This window comes from Oryzias latipes, chromosome 1 (genome assembly GCF_053564925.1).
Source record: "Oryzias latipes strain Hd-rR chromosome 1, Olatipes_Hd-rR_3.1".
Lineage (NCBI taxonomy): Eukaryota > Metazoa > Chordata > Actinopteri > Beloniformes > Adrianichthyidae > Oryzias > Oryzias latipes.
In genome coordinates, this window is record NC_136237.1 from 4,615,256 (window position 1) to 4,638,669 (window position 23,414).

At 44.3% G+C, this 23,414-nt stretch overlaps 1 protein-coding gene across 4 annotated transcripts in view; it reads left to right on the plus strand.

The window, feature by feature from the left end:
* The first annotated feature begins 875 nt into the window (after positions 1-875).
* The window catches only part of pcdh10a (protocadherin 10a), a 29,234-nt gene continuing 6,695 nt past the window's right edge, over positions 876-23,414 (plus strand). For all 4 annotated transcript variants that reach the window (XM_011480446.4, XM_011480449.4, XM_011480444.4 and 1 more), the window contains exons 1-3: positions 876-8,882; positions 9,768-9,826; positions 10,092-10,198. In XM_011480446.4, coding sequence (XP_011478748.1) covers positions 6,339-8,882; positions 9,768-9,826; positions 10,092-10,198 — 2,710 coding nt within the window. In that variant the 5' untranslated portion in view covers positions 876-6,338. The remainder of the gene's footprint in view (positions 8,883-9,767; positions 9,827-10,091; positions 10,199-23,414) is intronic.

The window sequence follows — 23,414 nt, forward strand, 5'->3', positions numbered from 1 at the left end:
TTACCAGAATTTTACAAATGCTAATATAATGAAGCCCTTATTGTGTAGCCTTGTAACCCACATTTTTAGCATGTTGGTTTTGTATGTTGGAACAGAAAACATGGCATGTGCAGGTGGCAATGCTGCAAAGTTTCCATATGTAATGAATAAATAAACCAGTTGCCTGCAGTTGCATCCTACTTTACCATGTCTTATCAGCAGCACTTAGCGCTGTCATGTACAGATATATCCCAAATCACCTTCTCCACCTCCTCTCTTTTCCCTCCAACTCACTTCATCTCACTTTAACACCTCAACCTCCTAAGGCCCCTGCTCTTCCAAGCCTCTCTTCCCTCATGCTCCCTCGCTGATTCTGCTCTAATGTACTGTCCATTCACTGCTTTCAGCCTTCATTCCAATCTGTCTTCTGCTTTGCTTCTTCTGCCTTCCCTTCCTTCCATCCATCAGTCTGGGTAATCACCATCAGGACACACACTGCTCGTTACAGCGTGATCCAACTCACACACACAATAAAAGACGTGTTGTGTATTGTGCTTACTCAGCCGTTTACAAGAACTCTTCAAGTGTGTGGCTCTTTGGAATAAAAAAAAAATGACTAAATTGGAACAAATGGGGCTGGTCAAACTTTTTGGGGTTCCCAAGCATTAAAAAATGTTGTAGTTTCATTTTTTTTTCTTCTTTTATTTACATTTAGTAAAATGATGAAATACCTAAATACTCTGTTAAATTTGGAAAACTGATGATTCTGCACATTTGTTTTTCCAGTTTGCATCTCCAATTTAATTACCTCAAGAACTAGAAGGACAAACCCATGCGTAAACATTCACATTCTTTCTATATTTAGTTATTTGTTTCTTTTTTAATGTTTCTCCAGGCTTCACAAGCCTGGAACCTAACTGTGCCAACACGTTGTGAGAAATGTTATCAGGCCTCTTCGCAGTCACCACAGATTATTAGGAGCACACCGCTAAAACCCGGTCCAGGCTTTTTTTTTCCAAAATAAAACAAATCATGAAAGGATTGTTCCGTTTTCTGGCTGTAATTGGGCTGCAACTCATTTCTATCATAAACAGAAGTTCAAGTTTTAACGTGTATACTACAGTCCTGCCAAAGGGTGCAGTGCAAGGCTTGAGGAATATCCTTTGGGTGCTTGCTCCATAATATTATCTTAATTGGCTTTTTGTCCGTATTATGAAATGTTAATGGCCAGCCGAGCTTTTGCCTACAGACAAGGCTTAGTTTCTCGGCCCTTTTCATCATGCCTGGTTATGACATCATTTGTCAAAGATTATGTCCCATTTGTCATTTTAGAGCTACTGAATTATAAATGCACCAAGATTACAAGCAGCATGATCATTGCTTTTCCTCTGGCTCACGAGGGATCAAACGAGAATAAAGTGGAGTCAATGTGCAGGTTAAGAAGGTTGTTGTGTTGGATGCAGGTTGTAGTTATCAAAGACTGTTTGTTGTTTGGTTTAACAGAATCAACATAAAATGAGACGTCACAAACATGACACATCTCAGTAATACTTTGACATTTTGAGAAATTAGATAGGAGGTCAATTGCTCTACCATGAATGTCCCACGAGCAGAAGGAAACAGACACACATCAGTGACGATAGGAAAGACTAATCTCATTTTTAAAACAGCTGGGATTTGATATATGCAATGAAAAAAGCGACAGACTTTTCATCCCTCTCTTTCTGACAGTTACCACTTTGACAGTCCTTCAGGATTGTGTTGTCACAGCAAACTCATTTGCACCTCAAGCATCTTTCTGGACGTTTCACACTCCTTCAGAAGATTAACCACGCAGCTTCTGTGAAGACCTCAAAGAGCTTTCCCAATGCACAACTCAGCCATCGCCACGTAAAAAACAACAGGACCCCAACAACTTAACAACAGAAAGACTGTTTTGAAGTGGACTAAAGAGAAGTACAAGCTGCAAGCAAGAAAAAACAAACTCTCTACTTTTATCAGCGCCAGCAAATGCCCCGCTGTTCAACCCCCTCTGTGTTTAGCATGCACCCCCTCCAACACCGAGGTTTTGTTGAACCACACTCACTTCACATGTTGACAAATCTCACACAGGTTCTCCCACAATGTGTTCAGAACAAACTATGAAAACTTTGATGCTGGGGGACATTTTTGTCTCTGTGTTTTCGGGGAACACATATCTTGCCTCCAACAGACATTGAGCCAGCCTTCCTCATTGGATTGCTGGTGCCAGAAGCTTGAACTCACTACTTCTCTAATGCGTGAGCCATCTGATGGAGTTTCTAACTCCAGACTTCTCTCCTCCATTTTCAGAAAGCTGCCGCTGCGGCTTCTTCCTGGCAAACACATCTGATACAGGTGATCAGCAGCATTTGATCAGCAGGACACCTGTCCTGGAAGACCAAAAAGATTCCACGTTCTCGGGTGTTTCACTTGGATGGTAGCTACGATGCATTTTTGTCTTCAGCTCCCTGTTCCAGTCTCAGAGTGCTGGAAATGGGGTGAAACCTTCAACACATCAGAAGGGGCTTTCTTTTCCTTCTGCTGTGTTCACACCAAATGAAATTTGAGCATCAAATTTGTGTCAGACGCCTCTGTTGGGACGCGCAGCAAATTCGCTGCTCGACGCCTGTCTAAAAATGTGTTCATAAGTTTGACGCCCCAGGCGCGTGCTGGAGGGGCTAGCATCAAATATTTTTAGTCTGATCGCTACACGGAGCGGTGTCTGTGTACATCTCATTTACAGTGAATGGAAGACATGGATGATGTTTAGAGATCGGGTTTATGTATGTTAAAGCGTCGGTAATCACGTCTCCATGTCTGGGTTCATGCGATCATTCAGAAACTCTCCCATACGGTGAGTTTTACTACTGCAGCAGCAGCAGCAGTGTCTTAATGATGGCTGCTTTCTGCGGAACTTCTGTCTCTCTGTGACCCAGTTTAAAGTGCTATCCTAGGCTTTACCACTTTACCATTGGGAGTTGGGTCATCTAGACCCACTAGACAGTGTGCTGAACCTTTTTTCTTCAATGATTTGTGAACCTCACTCATGGATTACATGAAATCTTTCCACCTTTGTCATGGTAGGGATAACACGTCAATGTAAGGGTGGGGTCATCTAGGATCGCACAAGGGTTACCAACTTGCTGTCTCGCATTAGTCCAAGAGGAAACAATTAAAATGAGAGGAACTTTTATCTATTGTATCTATGGAAATAAAACACAATACCATTCAGTTTAGAGTCAGTCTAAGTCCTGTCAAGGGATGACTTCTTCTGAGTTCAATTTCATAGACAACTATGTACTGAACCTCCATTACTAGTTGTTCACCCTTTGGCTTATTCTGTTAGGGGTTGCCACAGGTGGTTAGGTGGAGAGTTTTTACATTTTCCTGACACAACCCTGTATTTTCAAGGCACGGGGAGATCCAGATAGGCAGCAGTGCCTAAAGACCCACACTGGATGCAGCAAACCCAGGTTTCCTGCACGCCAGTCCCACAGCCAGCCAACTGAACCTGCAGGACTGACCCCTCAAATGATTTCTCCGATATTTGTTTCCCTTTGGCATGCCAAGTGGAACCTGTTAGGGTATACAGGTAAGAGATTGTTCTCATTGGGAAAAATAAAACAAAAATGTTTGTTTGGATGCTGGTTTGCGATAAAAATTAAATTATAACAAGAATACATTTTAAGGTTGTCTATGGTCATCTTAAAAAAGAAAAGGTACATTTTTAAACTGGATTTTGTTTTGCTCTTTCCTGGAGCACTGTTATCTCTCTCATTTTATGGACTAAATATTGTTTTTCCTCTAGTTGATGACAGCATTTCTCTGACAATTACAACACTATGCATTGTTTCAGTTAAATGTATAAATATGAGGATAATCATTTGTTACATTTATAGTTTAATAAGATTATCACGTTTTTTGTGAATAGTCTTAATAGTTTTCCAGGCTTTCTCTGGGCTTTCTAAAGTTTTCTTATGACATTAAATGATTTTTACTCTTTTTTACTCCAGTCATTTTACCTAAATGCCTTTAGGGGATTAAAAATTGGTAATTTCCTGTGTTTCATTTCGTTTAACAGTAATAACTTTTGAGAATGGCCAGAAAAAAAAGAATGAAAATGGGAATCAGAAAGAAACTTTGAAAGACCTTTATAGAAATGTGAAAAACGTGTGCTTTATGTTATTTTAGATATTAGTCTAATATCTTCCTCATGAGAAACAAAAAGGTTTGGAGGCTGACTTTTTTTTGCATAATTCTGTAATTTTTTTATCATGTCTGTGGGTATGAAGCATCATGATTATCCCTACAGATTGCTTGTGGGAAAGTAATCCACTCTACATAGCTTCATCCTTCTTCCTTCTTTGTCGTTGCTGCTTGTTTTAAAATAAAACACGTGATTTGTGATTGAAATGAGCAAAAACAACGAGGTCAAGCCCAGTTTTCACTGGTATTTTCTAGGGATCCCGGGCTGACGCCAGGGGGCGACGTTGGTCTCCATATCAATCTGAAGGAACCCCAAAGACAGAGCGCGCGAGAGGGAGACCGAGCGCGCCTCAACTCAGAGGAGCCGCGGTGCGCGCCGTTCCGCCGTCCTGCTCCTGTGTCAGCTCGATTCAGTCACACAGCTCCGGCTCAGACACGGATGTAAATTCTTTCAACGTATCCTCTTTGTTTTTCCTGACTTGTATGGAGAAACACAGAATCGCGTATCACTTGCTGTTTAATCCAGCTCACAATGGACACGTCGCTTTGCATTACGCTGCATATATTGTTGCGCTTGGTCTCATACATTTGGAATTGGAGACTTATGCTAATTACGCGCAATTACAGTTCTCTCCTTTCCTCCTCTCTCTCTCTCTCTCTTCCAATTGGTGAACATGAAGTTAGACCCCCGCCATTGTTGTCTCCCTCATAACTATTCCATTAGCATATTTAATGTATTCTTTATGAATTAAATTAGTGCGTACATGATGCAACTGTGTAATCATAAAGTTGAGGGAGGCGTTTTTGAGGGGGGTTAATGATAAGACTGTGAAAATAGAGGAACTAATGGGCTTCAGGCTATTAGAAACACGGTGGGACTAAAGTATAAACGCTCCACTTCACTGAGTTGAAGGAACTCTCGTGATCCTGCAGAGATGAGATCCTTTTTCGTGCTGATCAAGAGATGAGACGCGTCGGTGATGTCTTTTTTTTTTATGCGTTTGTGCCAAATGTGCACAACTCAGAGGGGGAGGGGGGGGGCTGACCAAGGCACCGTAGGGTGTTTCGTCACAACCTGTCTTGTGTTGCGCAGGCATTTTGCATGGTGCTCTTTCGCCGTGGGCATCCTCAGTACTTTCTGACGTATGTTTTCATATCAGAGGTGCAGATTCCAAATAGTTCAAATGTGCGTCAAAGGAAAACAACTTCTGATGAAAAACCTTTCATTACGAGTTCAAAATCCTTGTGATAACTGGCAATATTTAAAAAAAAAGCATACCATTATGAGAGGTTGACGCAGCGCCAGCACCACGCCGCCAACCATTGATATTCTATTAAACTCACGGAATGTGTAACATTTAATCTGTGTGCTGCAACTTTGACTGAGCCTGGAGGAGCGAGTGGCAGAGAAGAGAGAAGGGAAAAGGGGGAGTGAACCCGCGCGTAACTGGTTTTGTTATGAGGGTCCGATGTGCGCCCTGGCTGGCGTCTCGGAGCCCCAATCAGGTGCCATCACACCCGATGTTTCAGAATATCATTGGCTGCTGGGGAAAAGAGCTGTGCGCAAAAGCAACCCCACCGCTCACACTCGCCTTACAGAAGCCGAGCTGAGAACATCATCCGCTTTGAGCGCTTAAGCGCAGTGATTACATCCACAGAGGAAAAGATAGAGGGAAAGTCTTGTCGTGCTGGAAGGGAGCTGTTATTGATTTATTGAGTGCATAAAAAGGAGTTTCCCGAATTTTTTGGCCCGAGTGGAATTTTTTTCTTCTATTTGTGACTTTTCCAGAAAGAAAAAAAAGAAGAGAGTGTGTTTCTGTGCACACGGAGTCTTGGCTGTGCGTCCTGGCTCCAGCCGGCAATGTATGCGCATACGCCAAAACTCAAAGACCGGTGCCGAATTGATTAACAGAGAGGGTTGGATCAAATGGCTGTGCTTGTCACAGCTGAAACGACGCAATGTTCCACTGACCTGAGGCACAGGAGAGAATTTTTAAAGTTGGGCAGCCTCTCTGCTGTTTACTTCCCCGTCTTCTTACGGACAGAAAGCACAGGAGCTGTCCATGTCCTCTGAGAAAAAGGAATAACGTTTTACTTTTGTCTTAAAGTGCACTTGGACAGAGGCAGAGGAGATGATTTGGTCAATACTCCTGCTCTCCATTTTGAATGGAGCTGTCTGTCAGCTGCGCTACTCTGTGCCAGAGGAGCAGGAGCCTGGCACCGTGGTTGGGAATATTGCTGAGGATTTGGGGCTGGACATTACCAAACTTTCCGCTCGCCGCTTCCAGACGGTGCCCAACTCGCGGACAAATTACCTGAAGGTGAACTTGGAGAACGGTGCGCTCGTGGTGAAGGAGAAAATTGACCGGGAAGAAATCTGTAAGCAGACCACCCCGTGCCAGCTGCACTTGGAAATGTTTCTGGACAACCCACTGGAGCTGTTTCGCGTGGAGATCGAAGTAATGGATATCAATGATAACCCACCCAGCTTCCCAGAGACGGACATTACCGTGGAAATATCAGAGAGCGCCATCCCAGGGACTCGCTTCCCCATAGAAAACGCGTTCGACCCCGACGTTGGCACGAACGCGCTCAGCACGTATGCCATAACGAAAAATAACTATTTTTACCTTGATGTGCAGACTCAGACCGACGGGAACAAGTTCGCTGAGCTGGTTCTGGAGAAGCCTCTGGACAGAGAGCAGCAGGCGGTGCACCGCTATGTGCTCACTGCTGTGGACGGGGGCAATCCACAGAGGACCGGAACGGCGCTGCTGGTCGTTAAAGTTCTGGACTCAAATGACAACGCGCCAACCTTTAACCAGTCGGTGTACACGGTTAACCTGCGGGAAAACTCCCCCGTGGGCACTCTGGTCATTCAGCTCAGCGCCACGGATGTTGACGAAGGACAGAACGGGGAAGTAGTTTATTCTTTCAGCAGTCACAACAGCCCGCCAATAAGAGACCTGTTCAATATTGATGCCAGGACGGGCAGGATAGAGGTGGCGGGTGAGGTGGACTATGAAGAGAGCAATACGCACCAGATCTTTGTCCAGGCTAAAGATCTGGGCGCTAACGCCGTTCCTGCGCACTGCAAAGTGCTGGTCAAACTTCAGGACGTGAACGACAACACGCCAGAGATCGGCTTCAGCACCGTGACGGATTCAGTGAGCGAGCAGGACGCGCTCGGCACCGTTATCGCACTTTTCAGCGTCTCGGACCGAGACTCGGGTGACAACGAGCAGATGAGCTGCGAGATACTGGGAGACGTCCCTTTCAAGCTGAAGTCCTCTTTTAAAAACTACTACACTATTGTTACAGACGGGCCGCTGGACAGAGAGAGCACAGATTCCTACACCATAACGGTGGTGGCCAAAGATAAAGGTCAGCCCTCACTGGCCACCAGCAAGTCTATAAAAGTGCACGTCTCTGATGAGAACGATAACGCGCCGCGCTTTACGCAGGCGGTTTATGATGTGTATGTGACTGAGAATAACGTGCCCGGCGCGTTTATCCACGCCGTGAGCGCAGTGGACCTTGATGTGGGACAAAATGCTCTCATTACCTACTCCATATTGGGGTGTGACATCCAGGGCATGTCTGTGGACACGTATGTGTCTATAAACCAGGACACCGGGTATCTATACGCGCTGCGCTCCTTCGATTACGAGCAGCTGAAGGAGTTCAGTTTCATGGTCCAGGCGAAGGACTCGGGTGCTGCTGAGCTCTTCTCCAATGCCACAGTAAATGTCATCATAGTTGACCAAAACGATAACGCCCCCACCGTCACGGGCCCCGTGGGCAAAAACGGCACAGCCAAGGAGCATTTGCCGCGCTCTGCAGAGCCTGGCTATCTGGTGACGCGCATCGCTGCCATGGACGCAGACGACGGCGAGAACGCACGTCTGTCCTACAGCATCCTCCGGGGCAACGAGATGGGGATGTTCCGCATGGACTGGAGGACCGGGGAGCTGCGGACAGCGCGCAGGATCTCCCCCAAAAGGGACCCCCAGGGCTTCTATGACCTTCTAATAGAAGTTAGGGACCACGGGCAGCCCCCTCTGTCCTCCTCTGCCAGCGTGAGTGTAATACTTGTGGATGGTGCTGTGGAGGGCCGCAGCGGAGACCGAAGCTCGGCCTCCAGGTCGAAGGACATCTCACTTAACCTCACTCTTATTCTCATCATTGCCCTGGGCTCCGTTTCCTTCATTTTCCTCCTGGCAATGATCGTGCTGGCCGTGCGCTGTCAAAAGGACAAGAAGCTGAACCTGTACACGTGCCTGCTGGCCGGCGACTGCTGCCTGTGCTGCTGCTCGTGCTGCAGCAGACACGCTCGCGGCAGGAAGCAGAAGAAGCTGAGCAAATCCGACATCATGTTGGTTCAGAGCACCAACGTGACGACAGGTGTGGGCCCCGTGGGACAGGTGCCCGTGGAAGAATCTGGAGTCGGGGGAGTGGGTGGGGGGTTCGGCTCGCACCACCAGAACCAGAACTCCTACTGCTACCAGGTGTGTCTGACACCCGAGTCCGCAAAAACGGACCTGATGTTCTTGAAGCCGTGCAGCCCCTCCCGCAGCGCAGAGACGGACCGCAGCAACCCCTGTGGGGCCATCATCACCGGCTACAGCGACCAGCAGCCGGACATCATTTCCAACGGCAGCATCCTCTCCAGTGAGGTAAGAGAGGACGGAATCAGGTTCCCTCCCCCCCGGACCCCACGTAAAACCCCCAGTTCATGTTAGAAGTGTACCGAGATATCTCTGGGATTCATCATCTGTGTGATGTCAAAGTCTGCTGTCCATTTAGGTCACGCGCAGCAGCCAAGTCAGAGAGGAATCAGGCCCTGATTGCTGCTTCTGGGTTAATCACCGTCAAGCGTGATGGCGATTGGAAACGCAGATAGTTAAATCTTAAGTGACGTTTCAGAATCCAAAATAAAGTTAAGTGTTTGTGCCTGTCATGATTTACAGGCTGTAGGTTCATGGCACTCAGATTGAAATCAACCCATTAAGATCAAATCAGTTTCATCTGGTGAAATAAGATGAGTGACAGTAAGACTGACTTAAAAGGGTTGTTGCGCAACGTACTTCAACTTCAGCTGGTGAATATGAGCAGCGGAGCAGAGGACACAGGTAAACGAGCTGCGCTCGCGCGGTCGGCCTGCGCGTTCCGCTCGTGGCGCTGTGGAGGTTTCTGTTGATTGAGCCTGGAGTGGAGCCAGCCTGCGAGTCGCGGCCTCGCTTTTTTGGGGTGTTAAGTATTCCACGCACGACCCAGCACGGCAGCAGCGTGAACAAAGGTTGTTCAGTTTCGGCATCGGGCTGCTCAATCATTAACGGATTCAATTGCCTCCTCCACCCCCCCCCCTCCTCCCTCTCCCCCACTATCATCTCCTCTCTTTCACTCCAGCAAGTTTGACTAGCACAGCACCCCCCCCCCCCCCATCTGACGCGCACCTCCACAAACACACACACGCGTGGATCAGGTTACTTCAAGCATGCCTCCTGTCGGCGTAAGTTTGACCAAATACACGGTTCTGCTTTTTTTTTTTTCTGTTTTAGACAAAACATCAACGAGCAGAGCTCAGCTATCTGGTGGACAGACCCAGGCGTGTCAACAGGTACAGAAAAACACCATCACGAACACGTTCACTATGAGCATATTTCGATAATTTTTTTAAGTTTTAGACCCTAAACGTGTCTGAATCGTTCATGTAGTCCCATAGGTGACGAGGAAAAGTGTCAGCAGGTTTTCACATCCAGTTTAGACTCCTAACGGCCTCCGTCAACATCATTGGACTATTCTGATTGTGCTCCGCTTTCTCCTCTCTCTCTCTCTCTCACCTCCTCCTGCTCCCCATTCGCACCGCCCCTCTCGTTCTCCAGCTCTGCCTTTCAAGAAGCAGACATCGTCAGCTCCAAAGACAGCGGTCACGGCGACAGCGAGCAGGGGGACAGTGACCACGACGCCACGAACAGGGGTCACTCAGCTGGTGAGCTCCTGCGCATCCCCCGTAATTACACGCACATGAATGCCCCCCCCCCCCCCACCGCCCCCGTTCCGGTTAACCAGAGTGGGTTTGTGAATGGGGTAATGCGGAGCTGCTGGTGCGCACCGCTGACTTTTCATTTCCTTAATTTGATAGCGCACGAGCTCGGAGGTTGCTGGTTGGGGTGAACGGGCCTCAGAGGTGTTGATTGTATTTCACGGCCGGGTGGAGGTGGGGTGTGTGAGTATGTGTGGGTGGGTGGGTGTGTGTGTGTGTGTGTGTGGGGGGGGGGGGGGGGGTAATATTTGGCGAAAGTCCCTTGTTCATGTATTGTCCGCGGTGTTCCCCCCCGCGCGCCGCTGCAGCTTCAGCACGGAGTGGTGCTGAAAGGACAGCTCCTGGCGGTGAGGCAGTGTGGGGCGCGCGCAGCTTCACCGCTCGGATCAATAGGTCCAGTCAAGTGAGAGTAAACGCCATGAAAGCTAAATTGCCGTAACGAGTAGCGTTTGAGTCAGCCTTGCAGTCAATGCATTGTGCTGTCTGTTGTTGCTTATGGTAACACTTTGAGAAGAACACAACCTTTAGAGATGAGAAACAGTCACAGACTTAAACCTCACCACGACGCCCTGGCCAAACCCCATCGACTAAATACTGATTAGTTCATGATGACTGGATCAAATGTTACCAATTGTAAAGGCAATGAATCAGAACATCTCCCTAACAAACTAGTTTCCTGGTGGACATCAGATCAGATCATTGTCAACAAGCAATCTTTGTCTAATGGATTGGTAACAGCGTGTTAGTGTGAAGGTACCTCATTATTAAGAAATTCCAGGTACCTATAGGTGAGGAGAAATAATATATTACTCCTGTTCTGCTCTGCTTTCCTTGAGAGGACACAAAACAAAGAAATAATTCATAAGAAATTAACCCAGATACTAAGAATGGAATCAACCTGTACTCTGTGTGTGGATGTTTTCACATCTTTTCAAGTGTTCCAAACCAATAGATCTGGCTATGTGAAGTGAAGTTCATCATTAGAAATGGCTGGCTGCTTCCTTTTTCATTCAGTCCTTTGTATGGGATCATTTCAGATGTGGAACATGCACAGAGGAAACGGGTCATTGACTGTGTTTTTGAAATTGTCTGGTCACAACACTTGGAATTGTGTTTTTAGGCTTCATCATTCAGTCTTTGGAGGGTATACCACATAACTCTCTCTCTCAACTGCCCACAATAAAAACAAAAAAAAATAGAAAAACAAGACAGATGTGAAATTATGTGACAGACATACAAATTCCACACAAAATTCCTTAGAAAAAAAAATAAACGAAAACACTTTTTGGTCAATATAGGTTATTGTATTTTTATTAGATTGATAACTAAATATTGATACAAACACCCTATTAGGCATTAATGCAGTTAGAATATTACTGACAGTTAGTTAATTATTTACAATTGATTATCTATTGACAAGAGCTTTATCAAGGACTGAGACGTAATTAGTAGGTGATTAACTCCAGTCTGATTTAAATAACTGATCGTTAACTCATCATTCTCTGTCCAGCACCATTTGGCCAGAGCTTTAGCATTAAGTGACGTTAATGAGCACTAAATTAAAGATTTGTTCCTCATTACTAGTTGATGAAACTAAGGACATTAAAGTCCCTCAATGTAAAAGTGTTTTGCAGCTGGACAAACCCTCTTTATGGCATTCGATTTCTCTTTTTTACAGTTCGGCGCCAGTTAAAGCAGAGTCAGAAATGTTGGAATTGGCCAACGTTTCTCCGTCCTCCCTCTCAGCCCGGGGTATATTTACAGACCCGCATTGCTTTTTTTGCACTCTGCAGCACAGCAGGATTTCATCGGAAAAGGGTTTAGTAGATCTTATCACAAGCCCCTCCTTGTTCTCTCTGAAATTCTATTTAGTTAGTACCTGTTTATCGATCAAAGTGGAGTCGGGCAAAAGTGGAGCAATACAAAATCTAATTTCATATTGAACTGCCCTTTCCTTCCGAAGAATTGTTCTGCACAGCGCATGTAAGACCCTTGTCTAGACCGCAGCTGGCCAAATATCATATCAGTGCTGGGAATACAAATAGAGGAGATCAGATAGGTGTAGGATAGTGAGGGGGGCCCTCATTAGGCTCTGCAGCGTTTGACATTATTAATGAACTGAGCCAGAATAGCAAGGCAGTATGCAGCAGTGGTGTCACTCCCTGCCCTCACTCGTGAAATAGGCTGGGAAGGTCAAACTGTGCGAGACTAGAATGCAGCACTGGAGAGTTTCCAAGCCCCCATTATTTACTTTTTCAGAGCTTCATTGTTCAGTGGAATAAATATTAGGACAAACGGTTAAGCGTGCTTTTGGTGTTGGAAGCTGTCCATCATGACAGGATTTATGAATCTGTGGAGGAGCATCCCCAGCCGGATTTTGGCTCTTTTTCAAGCTTTCCTGCTGCAGGCTAAAAGAAAAGACAAAGGGGGGAAAAAAAAGAAAATGTGTTATGTGCATCCTTACTTATTCAACTAGCAGGTAACCACAGGGTTTAGAGTGGAATCCGTCTTGACATGATCTTCTGAGACTTTACTTCAACACTTATTTTAGATTCAAAACGGTTCTGACTTGAATTCTGCTGGTTTTTTTCTAAAAAAGAAAAAAATAGAGACAGTGTGACTTTCTCTGTCTTCTGGCAGGTTTCTTCTTCTCATTTTCTGTTGTTTTTGGCTCAGAGTTTGCTTTTCTGGCACTGGCCTGGGAGAGTGCACAGTTAGTGCCGTACTGCGTGTTTCATATGGGAAAAACCAACATTTGTTCGTCATCTTGGATTCAGAAGGTAACAGCTTAGTGCTCCATGGGAGGTAATAACACACGACTGGTATTTTGGAAAGAAGGACCCTTAAGTTTCACAGTAATCAGAGGCAATGTGTGTGTGTGTTTGTGTGTGGGTGTAACGGTGTACCACTGTCTGATCTAGTATGTAGGTTTACCCCTTGTGCTATCTTAGATGACCCCACCCTTACATTGACGTGTTCTCCCTACCATGACAAAGGTGGATAAAGGTGGAAAGATTTCATGTAATCCATGGACACCAGTGAAGATCACAAATCATTGAAGGAAAACGGCTCAGCGCACTGTCTAGTGGGTCTAGATGACACAACTCCCAATGTTAAAGTGCCTAGGACAGCACAAGGGTTACTCATGACACAAATATGGGACTTTATAGTGTGTGTGTTGTGTCTACAAGAAAAAAAAAGGGCTAAGCGGTGATGTCTGTGTTGAGGAAGCACTCCCCTCTGAGACGGTGCTCAGAGAAGCTTAAATGAGATTCAACGTAAGAGGGGAGAGAGGTAACAAAAGCTTGGAGCTCTGCCAGCTATATACAGTATTTCCTCTGAACAACCATCCTCACTGCTCATTTGTGTCTCTGTGTGACTTGTTAATAGAGATTGCATTGTTGTTAGTTTTTGCCCAGTGGTTATCTGCTGTTGCAGTTGCTGAGGTGAGCTTTGTATTGTTCTGAAGAACAGCGTGTTCTGAAGTAAGAAGCAAGAAGCCAAAATGCAAAACTGGGGCCATTTTTAGTTGAGTCTGGAAAAGCCAGCAGGGTGTGTACATGCACATCCTCACGTATATCTGATATGAATATATGCATGCTTGCACTTTCTATGCAGAAGTGCCCAAGTCTGTCTGACACCCTCTCCTCCCAGGGTTGTGTTAGGGTTTCATCCTTCATTCTGTCTCTCCCTCACGTTGGCTCTGCACACACTCGGCTGATCAGTAATTCATTTTCTGATTCTTTGCATAGCAATTATCAAAGGAGGGTCAGAGACGAGGTTTCCACACGAGAACTCGTGGCATATTTTCCCTTTAGCTCCACTTGGGAATATTTCAAATCAGGGGGAAAGCATTTCTAGTTGGCATGTCATCAACTACACCTGCCGTGCCTTCCCGCTTGGCCGCTCAGCTGACACTTTCGTAAATATCTCTACCGCCGATGTTTTAAATCAAAGAGTCTGGGATGCTTTGAAATAAAGCAGGCAAATGGTTTTCCTGAAAGCATTCCTGTCTGAAGTGAGCAGCCAAAGCTTCCCTAAGTGAGTGCCACACCTTAACTCCCCCATCTTCAAATTCCACATTTTTTCCCTCATTGCACAGGCAAAGTTAAGTAGCAGCACTGAGCAAGCAAAGAAAATGGAGGTGACAGATATAAGCAGATAAAGTGTTCTCCGGGTGGAGAAAATGGCCCATCAGATACATTCAGTCAGCTGTGGAAGGCCGCATGACGGCTAGGAAACTAGAAACGATCATTATCATGGCGTTTGTTTTGGGGAGAACAACAGCCATGACAAATGGGACAATTAAATAACCGTGGTAACTGTGTATAAGACGGCTGATTATGAATTAGTGGCGTACACTTTGTTGCGGTTTTTTCCATGTCAGAGAGCTGTCAGAGGAATTTAGTGGGAAAGCTTTTGATAGACTCTCCTTTGGTGCCATGGAAACCAGGAAAACGGAGAGCTGGTCGGTGCAGAGACACAGATTTATGAGTATTGCTGGACATTCCACATGAAAAAGAACATTTGAAAGACGTCCGAAAGTCATAAATATTGTAAATATTCATCCTTTTTTCTGTAAAAAAGTAAAACATAATTTACGGCTGTGACCTTTTTACAGTATTGGAAGCAACCGGTCACATTTATTGGGATCTGTCAGGATCCCGCTGTTGCTGTCAACAGGTGTTTCATTTTTTTCAACAGTTTCTGCATTTGTTTATTTTGTTGATTTCAAAAAAGCTCCAAAGGGATGATGGGAGAAGGAATGTGTTGCAAGAGCAGTTTATTTATTAAAATGCTGAAATTTGAGGCATATTATTGAATGCTGTGACTATTTTTTAACACCTAGAACAAAGTCCACATTTTAAAAGACGCAACGATTGGCAATATGCTCACAGATGTTTGACTAATTTTCCGACGATTCGCTTTGTTATGATTTAATATTAAATTAGAAGAAACTCAGAATATTTCGTTTAACATCGAGGGACATAAACAAATCAGCAAATAGAAATGTGGGGAAAAATCTTTTGAAAGCATTAACCAGGAGTAATGAAATATTTCAGAATAAAACCAAATATTATGTAACAGATGTTACTCAAGCCTCCATAAACTACTAGCAGATAGTAATGTTTAAAGAGCTGAGTGTGTCTCAACAGAACACAGAAATATATAAAACTGCACTAATAGATGTCCTTCATATGTGAGCTGTTTGATACAAATCACATGATGATTAAAGCTAAAAACGCTCCGACAGCAGCCTTAAATAGCATGTTTTTCTGACAAATTTCTCATGGATGCAAACAAATTCACAAAATGTTCCACATGAGCTCTTTAGTTCAGGTTTTTTAGTGTGGGAATAAACGGCAGCCACAATAAGCTTCACTGTTGTAATTACCAATACTGTGTAATGTATTGTTGAGCGTCCTGATGAACGTTCTCCGGAATACAATAGAGAGTGCTTTTTTCAATGGACGGAATATTACCCCAACCACGAAATGGAAGAAAAAAGGGACACGAGTGTTCTTCAGATTTACCCACGTATGGATTGAGTTTGATGAAAACACTAGCTTAAAAAAAAAAAGAAAAAAAGATGTATTCCCAGTTTTGTCAAAAAAAAGAGGTTCCTGAAAATGGGAGTGTATGTAAGTCAGCTCCACAGACACAAATCCCTGCCATGACTGCCTGGGTGCGTGCAGCGGTCATGAACATGCTTTGCTCAAAAGAAATACACGTCATAACTCTTGTCCTGGATTAAAGTTGGCAAACATCTGCTGCAGTCTGCCCGAAAGATTCCAGCAAAACACTGATCCCAGGAAGGATGTCTCCATGTGAAATCTCATTTGTCACGACCACAACCACATTTATTTCCAGATTTATCTGGAAGTTATTTATATCTATCTAAACTAAACCTCCCCCTAACTCATCCTGAACATTTTAATCTAACCGCCATTGTTTGCTTCCACTCTTACGCCCTTTAACCCTCGTATTATCCTCAAATATTACTCACACATTTCACCCTTGGGGTCAATTTGACCCCAGGGATATTTGCTTTCAGAAAACGATTTACATAAAATTGTTAACACACTTTTTTTTGTGTCAGGCACGTTGTTTATTTGTTGAATACATAAATAACCCCTTGGTAATGAAACAGATCAGTGGGTTGACCTGTTCTCTAGCGCCACCATCAGGCCAAACGTTTAAATTAGAATGAATGTATCTGAAAAGTTTTCATACAAATCTTTTCAAATGTACTGAATACATTAATGACCACAAGAGCATGAACCCTATTGGTTTTGGTGATTTCATGACCTTTGCTGTAGCGCCACCATCAGGTTAAACTTTCAGTCTTAGAGTTAGTGGATGCTGAAAAAGTTTCATCCAAATCTTTTCTAATTATGGGGTGCACATTCATGACTCTCACAGAATAAAACATATTGGCAGATGTTAGTGACCCCCTTTCCTTTTATGAACATATTCATTTACCGTAATTTCCGGACTACAAGCCGCTACTTTTTTCCTGCGCTTACAGTCCTGCGGCTTATTCAGTGACGCGGCTAATTATTGGATTTTATTGGCGGCCGCCGTGTACGTATTTTTGGACACAGTGAATGGTTTGAATTCTCTAACATCAATCACAAGTCATTTGTTTTTCAACACACCTCTAAGCAGCCAAACAGCATGGACCTGACTTCAGGTCTTAGACACTTCAGTCATGGTTCAACAAAACGAAACACGCATGTCCAGCCGCATCCCAGAATCCTTTGGTGCCATTAGACCCAACGTGCACGTGATCGCCGCTACAATATGATGAAGCTTTCAAGTTAAAAGCAATCGTTAAAAGCAGCGTGAAAAAATCACCAACGGGTTTGGAAAAGCCGGTCAGCTGCGTGACGGAGAGAACAGCGCATGCTCAGGAGTGCATTTACCTCTGAGTCATAGTGACTCGGCTGGCTGCACGTAAATATGTGGCAATAATATCAGCCTTTATTTTGTCGGGACACGACTGGAAACACAAATTGACGTGGTCGTGTTAACGGTTTCTAAGGACTGAGCAGAGATTTGCATTGAAACGCTCACAGCCTCCGTGTGAGCTGGAGACTGCGTGTCGTGTGAGCTGCGGGGCCGATGGCAGTCTGAAGGCTCCCACACGTAACAACGCATCCGCCCCTCATACACAAAACGTACAGTATTAAGCCCGATTGCTCTGCACAGACACGATTTGCTCCGTCCACCGGCGCAATGGGGACGAAGCGCTCCTCCCTGTAGCCGCGCTGGCCAGAGCTGTCGGAGTAGATAGGAAGGGGAGACAAGGAGCGCGCGGGAGCGCGGAGGCGTCGAGCCATTCTGCAGGCTGCAGCCAGGGCTTACTCGAGGCGTCCGCGGAGCAAGTGTTTGTTGTGGAAGGAAACTTCTGACCCACGCGCCGCGAGGAGGCGCGCGTATCGCGCTGAGGCGCGCGCTTTTCAGTCGTCGCTGCTTTATTTTACTAGCGTGTTTTTTAAACAACCCTGTTACTCCCATAACGCTGCCGCGACACAAGCGGAAGGAGAGCTTTACCCGTTCACCCCTCCATGCACTGCTGATACTCATTCTTAAACACGTACAACAGAATGGCGAGCCGGGCGTTGGCCCCGCCTTTAGCCCCTAAGACTCATGGGAAATGGGGGATCGGGGATGTAAATTTCCTCATCATAACTGAGGGATGTAATGTTGATTATATGGTTACTGTTTGTAATTTTATGTATGATACCTAGATTGTCAATAAGTTAAAAAAAAATAATAAAAATAAAAACCATAACTGAGGAACTTGTGAACAGAATAGAGTTGCATACTGTTTGGCAGATGCAGATAGACTCAAAGACATGAGCCTGAGGCAAAAATGACTCCACCCACTGTGTGCTAATAAATCACACTTACACTCTGAGTCAGGAAGTGATCCGTCAGGATGACAATGTTGCCTATTTCATGCGGCTTGTACCCCGACGCGGCTTGTGTATGTATAAAATTAGTTAAACACGTGAAAATGGGTGGGTGCGGCTAATAATCGGGAGCGCTTTGTAGTCCGGAATTTACGGTACTTATTTTTATCTCCTTTTTTGTGACATGTTTGTGGTTGGTCCCCATAAAGTCTCACTTGCCCCTCCTCTTTTGTTATCTGGGCTTGGGACAGAGTGGCAGTGGTAGACTTAGGGACTTTTTATTTTTTTTGTCCTTTTTTAATGTTTTTTTGTGTGAAAAAGAGAATCACAATGAGAACATAAGTCAGATAGTCAGAACATGGAACAGTTCTTTATGGCCAAGAGTCGAGCTTTTAGTCTGCACTACTGTACACAGGATGTGCAGAGAGTTTGTGCATACTCCTTGCAGACATATTTCTTGCTAAGAGTGTAACCCACCAGAGACACAGTCAGCCATGTTGAAGACAAAGTCATTATTTGAGCTCTTCATTTGAGAGATGAGATGACATAAAACTTTATCCCACGATGGGGAAATTCTGTTGTCTGCGGCAGCAGCAAAGTGACGTTCAGCAAAGTAAAGTGACCTTCAAGTGTTACAGTTCAACACTATAATATATATATATATATATATATATATATATATATATATATATATATATATATATATATATATATATATATATATATATATATATATATATATATATATAAAACATAAAATATATAACCATCAATTGAAAATTGACATAAATACTTGAGATGATAACTTTAGAAGGGAGGCATGTGTTGGTGGAAAGACTTGGATGTGATCATTTCACAAGCCTACATTGGCTTCCTCATTTTGGCAGGATTTCACACCACACCACGAGAAATATCAAAGTTCTCGTGGGAATAGTTGTTTTCCCCACCCCCCTGTTGTGTATCAACTCTGCACCTGCAGGTGTGGGGATGTTAGGTCACACACACAGGAAGACAAGTTTTACACGGCTAAATCAGCCTGGGGTCAAATTGACCCCCGAGGAACACCAATGTATGCAATGTGTGTTTAGCACATTGAAAAACTATCATCATGATATTTTAATGCTTAATCATTTGTCCCCATCAAATTAGGAAAAGTCATGAAACTATTATTTTTTAATGACGAACACTGAATTGGGGTCAAATTGACCCCAAGGATAATAGGAGGGTTAAAACAAGACCTGTGTTCTTAAGCCAAGCAGAGTTAATTTTTTTGATCAGTACCATATTTTATATTTTTTATATCATCCAAACAATGCAAAATATCTGCAGAAACCAGCTGGTGTTGGTCAAACAAGTCAAAATGTTCAAATGGAGCGATATGATCTCACCTTTGGAAGAAAACATGTATATGCCTAAGTTTTTAAAGACAAACAAATACCACTGTCATATCATAACAACAGTGTCTCATATGCATCAATGCTATTGACTTTATCATCATTTAATCAGTGTAACTCTTGACAGCCACAATTAAAAAAACCACAAAGTTACTTATAACCTCAAGCAATAAAAGTAATTCCCCTTAAATAAGGTTTTGTGATGACAAATTGTTTTGTATGTGCTATAACTAACTGGATTTGCAGAAAAATTGCAGACAAATAATTACACTCAATGCAATGGGTTTGCCTTAACATAAAAGAAGGGGTGATATTTATCAAGTGGACATCATTGACTCTTCTTCAGTGTACAAGTATTTTGCTGAGCTTGTTTAAAAATTTAGTATGAAAAACAAAAGTCAGCATATTTTTCTTAATGGAACATAGCGCAAACCCTTCTGCTGCTCCGGTCTTGGGGGGTCTGTGGTTGCCTTGTTTCATCCTCGGCCGTGTAAGAAGGCTAAGGCTCTCCCTGTCGTCCTGCACTGCTGTCCAAATATTGATGTTTTATGTCGGGGCTCTCTCTGGAGCTGTGGAGGACAAGATGAAAAACAGAGGCTTGGACAGAAGACACTCTCACCTGGGGGAGCAGGACTGTTCTGTTTTCGGAGGACAGGAAAAAAAGAATGAAATGAGAGAAAGATGAGCAGGGAGGATTAAAGGTGACAAAATAATAAAAGCAAGAAGGAAAGAGAAAGAGACGGACCAGTTGAGAAAGAGGGACAAAGAGGTGAACGGGTGCATGAAGATCCTGCAAGTCTGAGCACAGCACAGCATTTGTAGTTGAAAGAGTCTCCAAAGAATGATCTCATGTTCCCAGAATCCGTTCCGCTCATTTTGCTGGAAGTTTGTCAGGCTGCACAATTAGACTAATCACACCGACATGGGATGTCGGCAACATGCAGAGCTTCAATGGGAAAAAGGAAGTGGAGAAGGGAACAGGAACACTGATTGCTCAGTAGCATGTATGCTGGGTTTGCACGGTGAAACGTGGTCTGCCTCCGTGTGTTTGTGTGTGCATGTAGAGGAGCAGCATGGATCTGTGTGTTCCTGCATGTTGAGGTCACAGTGACAGAGCTGCGAGCAGGCGCTGTCACTGCCAGTCACCGTTTGCATTGTTGTGCTTCCTGCCTGAGGATGGAAAAGGTGCATCTTGGGGATCAACAGTGACTGGGTGTCATGTGTGCACGGCCTTTCTGTCTGTTTTTCTTGACTACATTTACATACCCTCACGTTAAGTGAGATGTTTTTCTCCTGTTAGCAAACATGTCTTTACACTTCACATTTTTAGAGAGCAAACCAGCAGCGGAAATGAGTTGTGACTCTCCTCAAGCCCGATCTAAGGTAAACAGAGACAATTTCACGCTATACTCACACGTCATCTCAGCAGCATGATAATGTGGCTGCTTGACATTAAAATGCTCACTTTGCATCTTCCCAGTGTGCCGTCTTCTGAGAAGCACAAGCCTTTGGTGCTTGATCAGGCTGGAAACCTGAACATTAAAAAACCTTTTTTCCTCAAAGAAAAAAAAACATAACACCTGAGATGATTGGAAGGCCTGAGGTCAACGCTCTTAAAGTCAGAAGACGAAATTAATTCTTGGAAAGTCCATTGAAAGGCTAAAGGGTAAATACAAAATGAACATAACTAGAAATAACCAGATGTATTGTAGAGGTGCCACAGTAGGGAATTCAAACCACTTATTTGCACAGATTACAGGTTTTTTTTTTTATAAAAAGGGAATGCAAAACTGCTAAATTTGGCAGCAAAAAGCACTGGTTTGCTATCCTTCTGTGAGGCTCAGTCCTGATAGTTAAACAAACTTAACAGGAATCCAAGGTCTTTGCAGTTTGTTGAATCATACCGTGAATGTTGAGGCAGATGTCAGACTTTAGTGCATGGCTGTTTGCCTTTTTTTCAGCTGCCCCTGTGACTTTTCAATGAGTACTTGATTACGTATTAAAACGATACGACTGCATGTCTTGCTTTCTGTACTCTTCTTGGTGTTCCTTAGAAACTGAGAGAGGGGACAGCTGGAGGGATGTGGAGAAAATGTCTGTCGGATAGGTTTGGAGTTTCCAAAAGCGAATGTCTAATTGGATATTTTGAACTTTTCTTCATCCAAATTAAATTCCTCCCCCGAACTGCCCCGCTACTGTCAACCCCTCTCTGGTTTCCATCTGTGAGGCTTGAACCTCCCTCTGTTTTTCTTTCTGGCCACTGCTTTTTCCATCTGCGACTGTCCAGGTCTCCGCTCTCCTTCCGTACGGTTCCTGGAGTCTTCTCCCACCTGCTGTCTCTGTCTGTGAAATCGGCGACTCCCCCGGCCTGTCTGGACCTCGCTCTGTCTGCGAGCCTTGTGTCTCTTCTGGCTCTCTGGCCAATGTGCAGGCGTGTTGCCTGTCTCACTCTCTGTGGGGCCTCAATTAACAGCAACATTAGATCTGTTCAAGGCACACAAATACAGAAGAAGCAGCCCCAGTGGTAGCTCTTGAAAAAGTGATGACACTTTTCCATGTGGAATTTGAAGGTAGGCTAGATTACATCTCTCATGCACTTGATAATGCGCTTGTTTTGAAGCAGAGTTAAGCCAAAGTTGTATATGTATTATTGCTTTGTGAAACCGATTTTAATTAGAATTATTTTTGTCTTAAAAGTGCATACTTTTTCCTGCTCACTTCTGTCTTTATTCTGAGGTGTGCATGCTCAGAGTTGCGTCTCTGATCTTTGACTGTTGGTAACAAAAAAACAAGATGAAGACTTTCATAAGCGTCTTGAATTGTTGCAGGAGTGCCCACTGACCTTCCATGGGATGCAGGAAATAGTTTCAGAATCGTCTCTCTAAAATGAGACTTCCTGGATGTGTCAACATTTTTATAGCAATATTTGTGAAACCATGAAAAAAAAGGGGTATTTCAGTAAAGGGGCTGCATGGTGGCACAGTGGTTAGCAGTCTTGCCTTACAGCCAGAAAGCCACCAGCTTAAGCCCTGGCGGGAGGACCTGAAGCAAAACATCAATAGGGGACCTAGTGTGCATTGGTGTCTGATATGTGACCCTGCGACAGACTGGCGAACGGCCATAAGTGGCCGAGATAGGCTCCAGCAGCCCTGTGACCCAGGAGGGACATAACAGAAAAAGATGAATGCAATTTAGTAAAGTTACTTTTAAGAATTTGCATGCATGCAAAATAAGCTTTTGACTCTTAAGGCCCGTTCACACCGGGACGAATTTCGCCGACGTTTAACACCTCGTGACTAAACAAAGGGCACCAATGAGAGTGTGCACACCGACGCAAAAAAACGCCACGCGTCAAAGCGTCAAAAAAAAAATACGCCTCGGGTTCGTTTTTTTTTTTTTGACGCCTCGCGTCGAAATCTATTCGACCAATGAGAATGGCGCTTTTGCACAAGTGACTGGAGCTTCTGAAGTTAAAGTAAAACACAACTTTGGGGCGCTCAAACACAAAACTGCCTTGCTGAGCACACATACCAGCGAAGAAGATAGACGCCAAGTAGCGTCTACACTGCCGCGGAGAAATAATGACGGACATTCTAAAATATCCCCGAACCAAGCACCAGTTGGAGTAACTGGTGCTTGAAATATTCATGTTTTCTTTGTTTGATTCTGACAAGCGCGTAAATACTTGCTCTCTTCTTCTGAGCGAAAAGCGACTTTAAGAAGCGTAAAGTTGCGCAGCGCCACCTTGTGTACAGGAGTATTTCCGTTTACATTAAGCGCCATCTAATGTCAGGGAATGAAATTGCATGTTCACTCCACTCATCGTCAGCGAAAATCGCCTGGGTGTGA